Source organism: Callorhinchus milii, unplaced genomic scaffold (assembly GCF_018977255.1).
Source record: "Callorhinchus milii isolate IMCB2004 unplaced genomic scaffold, IMCB_Cmil_1.0 Scaffold1520, whole genome shotgun sequence".
Taxonomy (NCBI): domain Eukaryota; kingdom Metazoa; phylum Chordata; class Chondrichthyes; order Chimaeriformes; family Callorhinchidae; genus Callorhinchus; species Callorhinchus milii.
This window is the reverse complement of record NW_024706261.1, coordinates 1-11,448: the sequence shown is the minus strand read 5'-3', so window position 1 is coordinate 11,448 and position 11,448 is coordinate 1. Positions and strand designations below refer to the sequence as shown.

The 11,448-nt window shown below is 52.2% G+C and overlaps 1 protein-coding gene and 1 non-coding gene across 2 annotated transcripts; both read left to right on the top strand.

Annotated features, from left to right (window-relative positions):
- Positions 1–1,468: 1,468 nt before the first annotated feature.
- On the top strand, positions 1,469–11,416 carry LOC103172746 (disintegrin and metalloproteinase domain-containing protein 12-like; the record flags this gene model as incomplete). Its single annotated transcript, XM_042346738.1, has 8 exons — positions 1,469–1,531; positions 2,469–2,540; positions 3,972–4,138; positions 5,675–5,759; positions 7,093–7,238; positions 9,355–9,574; positions 10,170–10,262; positions 11,183–11,416. Coding segments are annotated over 8 exons (1,080 nt in total), but the record flags the coding sequence as incomplete, so codon positions are not given.
- On the top strand, positions 7,373–7,444 carry trnaa-ggc. Its single transcript has one exon. It is a non-coding gene; the product is annotated as a tRNA-Ala (tRNA).
- Positions 11,417–11,448: the final 32 nt, after the last annotated feature.

The following is an 11,448-nucleotide window of genomic DNA, read 5'->3' as shown; positions in this document are numbered from 1 at the left end:
TATTCTATGCCCCTATTTATAAAGCCTGGTATCCCCTATGCTTTTTTAACAGCTTTATCTACCTGTCCTGCAACCTTCAAAGATTTGAAGGCAGATCCTCCGTTATTTCCACCCTTACTTCCCTAGGATGCATCCTGTCATCTCAGACATGTTTTACATTATTTTAATATAAGTTATATGTTTTATAATTACGCACCTCCTTCCCCCTCTGCACCGAATTCCCACTCTCGCCAAATTCCTTAATAGAATTCTCACTCTGTTCCACCTCAATCAGTTCCCTCCTCACGCTGCTGCACTCTTTGCTCTAGTAAGGATCTCACAAGTCTTCCCCTTTATATAGGACCAAAACAAAAGCACCCAGTTTTGACTGGTCTGCATATTTTTTAATCCCCAACACCAGGCCTATGATTAACTGCTTATTGATTTGTTTGCCTGCTTACAGATAAGGTTGGGTCTACCTCAACATAGATTACCCACTCTTCTGCTGAATGAAAGAGTTCTCTCTTGCTCTCTGGTATCTTTCTTGCTGAAGGATGCCCACTCTCACCAAATTCCTTAACAGAATTCTCACTCTGTTCCACCTCACTCAGTTCCCACCTCATGCTGCTGAGCTCTCTGCTCAATTGGTGATGGGGGTGTGTGTCAGACACCCGGGTGATCACAGTGGTGGGTGGGTGTGTGTGTCATACTCTCGGTGACCAAAGATAAAAGTGCCCAAACCAGTGTGTAAATGTCCAGCTCTGGTGTTGCCATTGTTCCAGGTTCCCCAATCAGCTTCACTGTGTGGACTGTGTCGCTGGCTATTTGCTTTGGGACATTTGTCATTCAGAACTCTGCAGCTCGTGTACCGTCCCGCACCAGGCTTCGGGACCACATCACTCCCACCCTCGCTCGCCTCCACTGGCTCCCCATCCCCCAGAGGATTGATTTCAAGATCCTCATCCTCACCTACAAGGCTATTCATGGCCTCGCTCCCTCCTACCTCTCCAACCTACTATCCCCCTACTTACCTGCCCGTACCCTCCGTTCCTCTGGCTCCGGTCTACTCCACGTCCCCCGCCCCAACCGCCCTACCATCGGTGGTCGGGCCTTCAGCCTCTCAGCCCCGAGGCTCTGGAACTCCATCCCCCAGTGCCTTCGCCGCCTCCTCCCTCTCCTCCTTCAAGGCCGGTCTCAAGACCTTTCTCTTTGACCGAGCCTTCAGCTCCCCTCTCGACTCTCTTCCCCCTCCTCGCTCCCTCCCTTCCCTCCCCTCCCCCTGACCATTTCCCCCCCCTCGCTCCCTCCCCTCACCCTGACCATTTCCCCCCTGCTCGGGTCATGACCCAACTGTGCAGCGCCTTGGGACGTCCTCCTGACGTGAAAGGCGCTTTATAAATGGAATGTTGTTGTTGTTGTTGTTGCTCTCCAGACTGGAGTCCTCCCCAGGTACCTGGCTCCCAGCCTCATTCACTCTTCTCTTTCCCAGATGAAGAGAGACGTCATTACTGAAACCAAGTACATCGAACTGGTACTTGTCGCAGATGCAAAGGTGAGCGACAGTGAGTGAAACAGAGCCACACAGGGACAAGGAGCAACGCAGAGAGACACAGAGCAACACAGAGAGACACAGTGACACAAAGCAACACAGAGAGACACGTGACACATTGAGGGTGTGTGTGACACAGTGACACAGTGAGGGTGTGTGTGACACAGTGAGGGTGTGGTTTGTGTGACACAGTGACACAGTGAGGGTGTGTGTGACACAGTGAGGTTTGTGTGACACAGTGACACAGTGAGGGTGTGTGTGACACCAGTGAGGGAGGACACGGTGACACAGTGAGGAGAGGTGTGTGACACAGTGAGACAGAGAGGTGTGTGACACAGTGAGGGTGTGTGTGACACAGTGAGGTGTGTGTGACACAGTGAGGGTGTGTGTGACACAGTGACACAGTGAGGGTGTGTGTGACACAGTGACACAGTGAGGGTGTGTGTGACACAGTGACACAGTGAGGGTGTGTGTGACACAGTGACACAGTGAGGGTGTGTGTGACACAGTGAGGGTATGTGTGACACAGTGAGGGTGTGTGTGACACAGTGACACAGTGAGGGTGTGTGTGACACAGTGAGGGTGTGTGTGACACAGTGAGGTGTGTGTGACACGGTGACACAGTGAGGGTGTGTGTGACACAGTGAGGGTGTGTGTGACACAGTGACACAGTGAGGGTGTGTGTGACACAGTGACACAGTGAGGGTGTGTGTGACACAGTGACACAGTGAGGGTGTGTGTGACACAGTGAGGGTATGTGTGACACAGTGAGGGTGTGTGTGACACAGTGACACAGTGAGGGTGTGTGTGACACAGTGAGGGTGTGTGTGACAGTAACATAGTGAAGGTTAGTGTGTGATTGCCCTCCTGTGTGTGACTGGAAGGGCTGAGCGTGAGGCAGACACAGCTGATTAGTAACACTGCCTGTGTCTGCCCTCAGTACATGTCCCATCAGAGGAGCAGAGCGGATGCCATCGCACGGCTGTTACGCACAGCAAACACAGTGGACGTGGTGAGTCAGACCAGCCAAAGGCCATCAGTACGTGGGTCAGATCCCAGGGCCACCGTCAGCCACTACACCCCAAAGCTCTGTCACCCCGTCCCTCCTTCGGCCTCGCCCCTTCCTTCCCCATCTTCAGGTCGCGCCTGAAGACCTTCCTATTCGACTGTGCCTACAGTCACCTCCCGCTCCCTGGCTCAGCGTTGTGCTCCACCACTGTCAAGCGCCCTGGACACTGCCCTGTGTGAGGCCGCGATGTTGATGCAAGTTGTTTTTGTTTTTAATAATCATAGAATCATAGAGTTATACAGCACAGACGGAGGCCATTCAGCCCATCGTGTCTGTGCCGGCTCTTTGAAAAGAGCTTCCAATTCAATCCCACTCCCCGCTCTCTCCCCATAGCCCTGCTTCAAGACGTCTCAAATTGCTTCACAGAATATAGTGTAAAATGAATTGACTGTATATTTTGTGGATGAAACATGGCAGACAATTGCACACAGCAGTGTCACGCAAACAGCCACAAAATGAATGACCATTTTCTTCCTCTGGGGGATCGTTGGCCAGGAACCAGGAGAGAGAAACTCCCTTCTCTTTCCGAATAGTGCCGTGGGGTCTTTAACTTCCACCTGAGCAGGCAGACAGGACCTCAGTTAAACTTCTCATCCAAAAGACGGTACCTCCGAGAACGCAACGCATCCCAGACTGTGATTCCAAGTCCCGAAATGGGGCTTAAACCCACAATCTTTTGACGCGGAGGCGAGAGCACTAACACTGAACCAGGCCTGTGCGTGTGTGTGTGCGTATATAAAGTATTACAAAGTGCTGAGTGGGTGGGGGGGGGGGGTTGTGTCTGTGTACAGTATTAACAGAATGCTGTGTGTGTACAGCATTACAGAGTGTTGTGTGTATACAGCATTACAGAGTGCTGTGTGTGGACAGTATTATAGGGCACTGTGTGTGTGTGTACAGTATTACAGGGTGCTATGTGTATGTACGGTGTTACAGGGCGCTGTGTGTGTACAGTATTACAGGGCGCTGTGTGTACAGTATTACAGGGCGCTGTGTGTGTGTACAGTATTACAGGGCGCTGTGTGTGTGTACAGTATTACAGGGCGCTGTGTGTGTACAGTATTACAGGGCGCTGTGTGTGTACAGTATTACAGGGCACTATGTGTATGTACAGTATTACAGGGCGCTGTGTGTGTGTGTGTGTGTGTACAGTATTACAGGGCGCTGTGTGTGTGTGTGTACAGTATTACAGGGCGCTGTGTGTGTACAGTATTACAGGGCGCTGTGTGTGTACAGTATTACAGGACACTATGTGTATGTACAGTATTACAGGGCGCTGTGTGTGTACAGTATTACAGGGCGCTGTGTGTGTACAGTATTACAGGGCGCTGTGTGTGTGTGTACAGTATTACAGGGCACTATGTGTATGTACAGTATTACAGGGCGCTGGGGGTTAGGGTGGTTCTCATGGCTGTGGAGCTGTGGAGCACGAACCCGATCGTTGTGGACAGAGACGCTGCGGGAACACTTCATCGCTTCCTCCAGTGGCGACAAACCAGACTCCTGCCTCGTCTCCAACACGATCACGCTCAGCTCCTGGGGTCAGTCAGTCACTGCACTAACACAGTCACTACACTGTATAACTCTCTCTCTCTCTCTCTCTCACACCCACTCTCTCTCATTCGTTTCATGTCTATCACTGTCTCCCCCGTCTTTCTCCATCTCTTTCTCTCCCTCTCCTCCCTGTTTCCGTCTCTCTTCCGCCATTCTATCTCTCTCTCTGCTCTCTCTTCCTCTCCCTCTCTCTCACACTCTCTGTCCCCCATCTCTCTCTCCCCCCCTTCTCGCTCACTCCCCCTCCCTCCCACTCTCTCCCGCTCCCGCTCTCTCCCCCTCCCACTCTCTCGCTCTTTCCCTCTCCCTCACTCCCTCTCCCTCACTCCCCTTCCTTCACTCCCTCTCCCTCACTCCCCCTCCCTCAATCACTCACTCCCTCCCCCTCCTCCTCCCTCTCTTTCTCTCCACCTCTCTTTCCCCCTCTCACTCTCTCCACCTTTCCACCCTGTCTCTCTCCCCCTCCCTCTCTCCGCCTCTCACTCTCTCCCCCTTTCACTTTCTCCCCTCTCATTCTCCACCCCATCTCTCTTGCACCCCACCTTTCTTGCCCCGCCCTCTCCCTCCCTCCCTCTCTCACCCCTCTGTCCCTCGCTCACCTCCCCCCTTTCACTATCTCCCCCTCTCCCTCTCTCCACTCCCATGCCCATCCCCTCACCTGCTCCCTCACTCCCCCTCTACGCCTCACTCTCTCCCTCTCAATTGTTCCCCCTTTCACTCCCTCCCCCCCATCCCCACTCTCTCCCCCTCACTCTCTCCCCCTCTACCCCTTTTTGCCTTACTCTCTCCTCTCTCTTCCCCACCCACTCTCTCGCTCTGTCCTCCTCCCTCTCTCTCCTCCCACTTTCCCATTCTCTCCCCCTCTCACAGTCTCCCCCTCTCTGCTTCACCCTCTCCTTCTCTCACTCTGTCCCCCTCTCACTCTCTCCCCGTCTCATTCTCTCCCTCTCCCGCTCTCTCAAACCCACTCTCTCGTTCTCTTTGTCTCCCTTCTCCCTCTCTCTCCCCCCTCTCTCTTCCACTCTCTCCCCTTCTCTCTCCCCCTCCCCATCCCTCTCAGCCTCTCTCTTTTTCCCCTCTCTCACGCTCTCTCCCCCTCTCCTCCTCCAAATCTCTCGCTACCTCTCTCCCTTTTTCTCTCTCTCCCCTTCTCTCTCCCCCGCTCACTCTCTCCCCCTACCTCTCTCGCTCTGTACCCCTCTCTCTCACTCCCTCCCCCTCGCTCTCTCACTCGTTTCCCCCTTCCCGTTCCATCCTCCCCGTCCCCCTTCTCTCTCACTCTCTCCCCCTCTTCCCCCCCTCACTCTGTCCCTCTCTCCCCCCTCTCCCCGTCCCCCCCCCTTTCTCTCTCCCTCCCTCTCTCACTCCCCCTCTTTCCCGCCTCTCTCTCCCCCTCATCTCTCCCCCCTCCCCTCTCTCCCTCTCTCACTCGCTCTCTTCCCCGTTTTTCCCTCTCTCTCCCCCTTTCGCGCCCTTCTCTCTCTCATCCTTTCTTTCCCTCCCTCTCACTCTCTCTCACACAGAGGAGGAACGTTCCATGGAGGTACAGCAGGTACAGCCCCAGTCCATGGGATTTGTTCTGTGAGGCTGTCAGGAGGTGTCTCTCTGGTGAGCTCTGGCTTTGGTACCAATCAGTCTACGGTTTTACTGTGTACCGTCCCCCCCGGTCTCTCTGCTCCCCCTTCTGGGTGTCCATTCCCAGACCTCGGTGTGAGTGAGTGAGGCTCAGTGTGTGAGAGAGAGAGAGAGAGAGAGAGTGAAGTTCCATGAGAGAGAGAGGGATTCAATGAGAGAGATAGAGAAGAGAGAGATCGAGAAAGAGTGAGGCTCAGTGTGTGTGGGGGAGTGAGGCTCTGCCAGAGAGAGATGCTCAGTGTGAGAGAGAGGCTGAGTGTGAGTGAGAGAGAAAGAAAAGGAGGCTCAGTGTGAGACAGAGAGCGCGAAAGAGAATGAGGCTTAGTTTGAGAGAAAATGAGAGAGTGAGGCTCAGTGTGAGAGAGTGAGAGATTGAGAAAAAGACTGAGTGAGGCTTAGTGTGAGAGAGTAAGAGAGAGAGAGTGAGGCTGAATGTGAGAGAGTGAGAGTAAGAGAGAAAGGGTCAGCGTGAGAGAGTGAGAGTAAGAGAGAGAGAGTGAGGCTGAATGTGAGAGAGTGAGTAAGAGAGAGAGTAAGGGTCAGCGTGAGACGTCCTCCTGACGTGAAAGGCGCTCTATAAATGGAATCTTGTTGTTGTTGTTGTTGTTGTTGAGAGAGTGAGAGTAAGAGAGAGAGAGTGAGGCTGAATGTGAGAGAGTGAGTAAGAGAAAGAGTAAGGGTCAGCGTGAGAGAGTGAGAGTAAGAGAGAGAGAGAGTGAGGCTCAGTGTGAAAGAGAGAGAGAATGAGGCTCAGTGTGAGAGACAGAGTGAGTGCATGAGGCTCAATGAGAGAGAGAGATAATGAGATAATAATAATATGTAGATAATTATTTGGGGAGGACAGGTTTGAGGGCCGTGGGGAGAGAGCGGGGAGTGGGATTGAATTGGAAGCTCAATTTAAAGAGACGCCACAGACACGATGGGCCGAATGGCCTCCCTCTGTGCTGTATAATTCTGTGATTCTAATGAGTTATTGAGTTAGGTGGTTAGTGAATTAGGAGGTTAGTGAGTTAGGTAGTTAGTGAGTTAGGTAGTTAGTGAGTTAGGTAGTTAGTGAGTTAGGAGGTTAGTAAGTTAGGTGGTTAGTGAGTTAGGTGGTTAGTGAGTTAGGTAGTTAGTGAGTTTGGTAGTTAGTAAGTTAGGTGGTTAGTGCGTTAGGTAGTTAGTGAGTTAGGTAGTTAGTGAGTTAGGTGGTTAGTGAGTTAGGTGGTTAGTGAGTTAGGTAGTTAGTGAGTTAGCTAGTTAGTGAGTTAGCTAGTTTGTTAGCTCGGTACGGTATGTAACACTGTTGACTTGCCCACTGTAGGACACCCAATCGTCTATCTTGCCAGTGGCTGGAGTTTTAGCCCATGAGATAGGTCATAACCTGGGGCTGTCACACGACAGCGAGTCCCCGAGCTGCCAGTGCTCAAACAAGAGGACAGAAGGCTGTATCATGGGCGCCTCACACGGGTAAGCTTACACTCCATATGTCAGCCACACGCCACGTCACGCCTGGGCCAGACTATCACACACACTTACAGCTCACACACCGTGTCAGGCTACAGCACAGAGACAGTGACAGAAACAGAGATAGTGACATGTGGAGTCCTGTAGCTCAGTGGTTAGAGCCCTCGCCTGGCAAGCGAGAGACCTGGGTTTGATTCCCAGCAGGTCAGGGCGAAACCTTGGGCAGGTTTCCTTACTCCAAATGCCTAATAATAATTGAAGCGCTCTGAGATGCCGTCCGGCATGGAGGGCACTATATAAATCCAAGTTGTTGTTGTTATAATCCCTCAAGGTAAAAACAAATGTGGTCAGTCAATCCACGACTGTTTGTGGGACACTGCTGTGCGTAATTGGCTACCGTGTTTCGCCCACAAATATACAGTCAATTCACTTTACAGTATATTATGTTCTGTGAATCGCTTTGATAAAGCGCTATATTAATTGCAAGGATTATTATTTATTTTATTAGATAACGACAGAGACAGTGACAGATACAACAACAAGATTACATTTGTATAGCATTACAGAGACAGTGACAGAGGCAGAGATAATGACAGAGGCAATGACAGAGATAGTGACAGAGACAGTGACAGAGACAATGACAGAGGCAGAGACAATGATAGTGACAGTGAAAGAGACAGTGACAGAGGTAGACCTAATGATGGTGACAGTGTCAGTGACAGTGATAGAGGTAGAGATAATGACAGACACAGTGACAGAGACAGTGACAGTGTCAGTGACAGTGACAGAGGTAGAGATAATGACAGAGACAGTGACAGAGACAGTGACAGAGGCCTGGTTTAAGCGCTTCGCGATGCCCCCTGGATTGAAATGCACTATATGAATGCAAATTGTTGCAGATGGCTGAGGAGTAGTAAAGCTGTCTATGTGAGCGGGATGGGTGGGATAACCTGTCCGGGTTTATGGAATGCCGCCCACAGTTGTGAAACAGTTGGATGATTGTGCTCCGCAGTGTCACCTGTTATTTATTACATCCAGTCTTGACTGCACCAACTCCCTCCTCATCGGCCTTCCTAACTCCTCCCTCCACAAGCTGCAGATCATCCAGAACTCTGCAGCTCGTGTCTTCTCCCGCACCAGGCTCCGGGACCCCACCCTCACCCTCGCCCGACTCCACTGGCTCCCCATCCCCATAGAATTCAAAATTTTTGTATTTGCCTTCCAAGCCCCTCCACGGCCTTGCTCCTTCCTACCTCTGGACCTGCTAACCCCATATCACCCCAGGCACAGGGCGAAACCTTGGGCAAGTTTCCTTACTCCACACAGAGCCTAATAATAATCCCTCCAAAAAACCAAAAACAATAATCAAATTGGTCATTTTCAATCTACGACTGTTTGTGGGACATTGCTGTGCGCAATTGGCTGCCGCGTTCGCCCACAAATATACAGTCAATTCACTTTACAGTGTGTTCTGTGAAGCGCTTTGGGACGTCCTCCTGACGTGAAAAGCGCTATATCAAATGCAAGGATTATTATTATTATTATATTATTATTATCAACTGGTCCACTCCCTCCACTCAGCAGGCTCCAGCCCCCATCCAACAGTCCCTTTGCCTCACTCATACCCGTCTCCTTCCAGGCACACCTCAAGACCCTCCTCTTTGACCGTGCCTTTGCTGAGGGTGTGTATGATAGCTCAACATGTGGAGTGCTGCAGCATAGTGGTTAGCAAGCGAGAGGACCTGGGTTCAATTCCCGGGCAGGGCAAAACCTTAAGCAAGCTTCCTAACTCCACACGCCTCTGTTTACCCAGCAGTAAGTAGGTAGGAACCTGCTTGTTAGTCAATTTTCCAGGAGTAATAATCCCTTCAAAAAATATAGTTTTTTTTTAATAAAAATTTGGTCACTCAATCCACAGCTGTTTGTGGAACACTGATCTGCACAATTGGCTACCATGGTTCACCCACAAAATACAGTCACTACACTATATTGTGTGAAGTCCTTTGACACGTCACGCAGGTGTGATAAGGAACTATATCAAATGCCAGTATTATTATTATAATGTGCTCTGGAGTCTATGTTGTCAGCAGCTTGCGAGGGAGCGACAGGTCAGTAAGTAAGGAGCAGATCTCCTTTCACCTTGTTCCTCTTATGTTCATAGCATTCGGCCACCACAAGCCTTCAGCACATGCAGCCTGGCAGAGTTCAGAAACCTCCTTCTTCGTGGTGGGGCTCAATGTCTCTTCAACCTCCCAAACCCTGACAATATGGTGGGCGGTCGTGTGTGTGGGAACCTGTTTGTGGAGAGTGGAGAGGAGTGCGACTGTGGGCAGCCTGGGGTAAGAGTGTGGAGAGGTAGTTAGGGAGTGTGGAGAGGTGTGGGGTTATGGTTGGGGCAGTGGTTGGGGCTGGGTCTGGTGCCCTGGGAATGGGGCTGGGGTTTGGGGGCTAGGGCCCTGGGGTCAGGGCCCTGGGGTCGGGGCCCTGGGGTTGGGGTCGGGGCCCTGGGGTTGGGGCTGGGACCCTGGGTCTGGGGCTGTGGATGCAGCTGGGGGTTGTGGCTGGGGCTGGGGTTGGGGCTGGAAATGGAGTTGGGGGCTGTAGTTGTGGGCTTGGGCTGTGGCTGCAGTTTGGGGGTCGGAGCTGTGGCTGGGGTTGGGTTTGGGGTTAGGTTTGGGGCTAGGGTTGGGGCTGCTGGATGGGGTTGGGGCTGTGGTTTGGGGGCTGAGGCTGTGGCTGGGGGCTGTGTTTGGGGGCTTGCGCTGTGGCTGCGGTTTGGGGGTTGGTGCTGGGGTTGGGGTTGTGATTGTGGCTGTGGTTTGGGCTGGTGGATGGGGTTGGGGGCTGTGACTGTGGTTTGGGGTTTGGGGCTGTGACTGGGCTGTGAGGACTGTCATGTGGGAACATTACAATCCTTGTTTGCTTTGCCCTCAGAGTTGTAAAGATCCCTGTTGTGATGCCTCCACCTGTCAGCTGAAACCCAAAGCCAAATGTGCCTCTGTGGGTGCTTGCTGTGAGAGTTGCCAGGTTAGTGTGACAGAGCACCATCTGACAAGTTTTCCTGCTACGTGTCCAGCCAGGACCACCCACCTACACATGGAGATTTCTAGAATGTACACTCTCTCTGGAGGGACACAGAGTTGGTAAGAGCCGAGGGGTAACTGTGCGTTGGGGTAACTGCTGGAGTCTTAAACAGCTAAAAGTGCAGAGCTTGCCATTGAGAGCACTGTCTGACAAGCTTTCCCACTATTTGTCCAGCGAGGAACACCCTACCGGTGAGAGCTTTACGTTGCAGGGTTAACAGGAGCTGAGTGGGAGGATTCCCTGCCCCCAGTGACTGGTCTGCCCTTCCAGGTCCTGCTAATGAGCCAGTCTGGGCTGTGCTGTCATCAGCAGTGTCCTGGGACACTGCGGACCGGCCCGGCTCAGGAATCAGACTAGAGATTGTCATAGAGGGTGGATTCTTCTGATATTCCGTTGCCAGGAATCTCATCTTAGAGGCAGTTCAGCTCCAATGAGACCCTCCCAAACCACACCCCCACACCCCCAAGGAGGACAGTCACAAGTTGGTCATTTGACACCTGACAAGCGCGGGTGGATGGCAGGAACCAGGAACTCCCTGTGAGCTTCTCGGTGGGCAATACAATGTGAGAACTTTTCCCCAATCTTCCTGCCCACAGCTCAGCCACTCATCCCTTCCAATTGAGTGATAGTCGCACCAGTTCTACACTACCACCCCTCACACACTATGTCACTGCCCCCTGAATTACAGCACTGTCTGTGTGTGTTCGTGTACACACACTGACACAGACACAAATGTACACCCAAAGACACACACATATTATTATGCGTATGTGTGTCTGTGTTGGTGTTTATGTGTTGGTGTGTGTGCACGCGTGTCTGTGTGTATGTGTGCCTGTATGTGTGACTCTGTGCGTCTCTGTTAGGTGTTACCGCGAGGCCGGCTGTGCAGACAGGCAGTAGGGGAGTGTGACCTGCCGGAGGTGTGTTCTGGGGATCGGCCAGACTGTGTCAACAACCTCTTCAAGAAGAACGGCTACAGGTGTGGCGGAGGCCGGGGCCACTGTTACAATGGCCAGTGTCAGCTCGCAGACTTGCAGTGTCAGAGAATCTGGGGGCCAGGTAAGCAGGTCAGACGCCCCCCCCAACACAACTGCCCCCACCCCATTCCCCACACCCACCCCAATCCCTC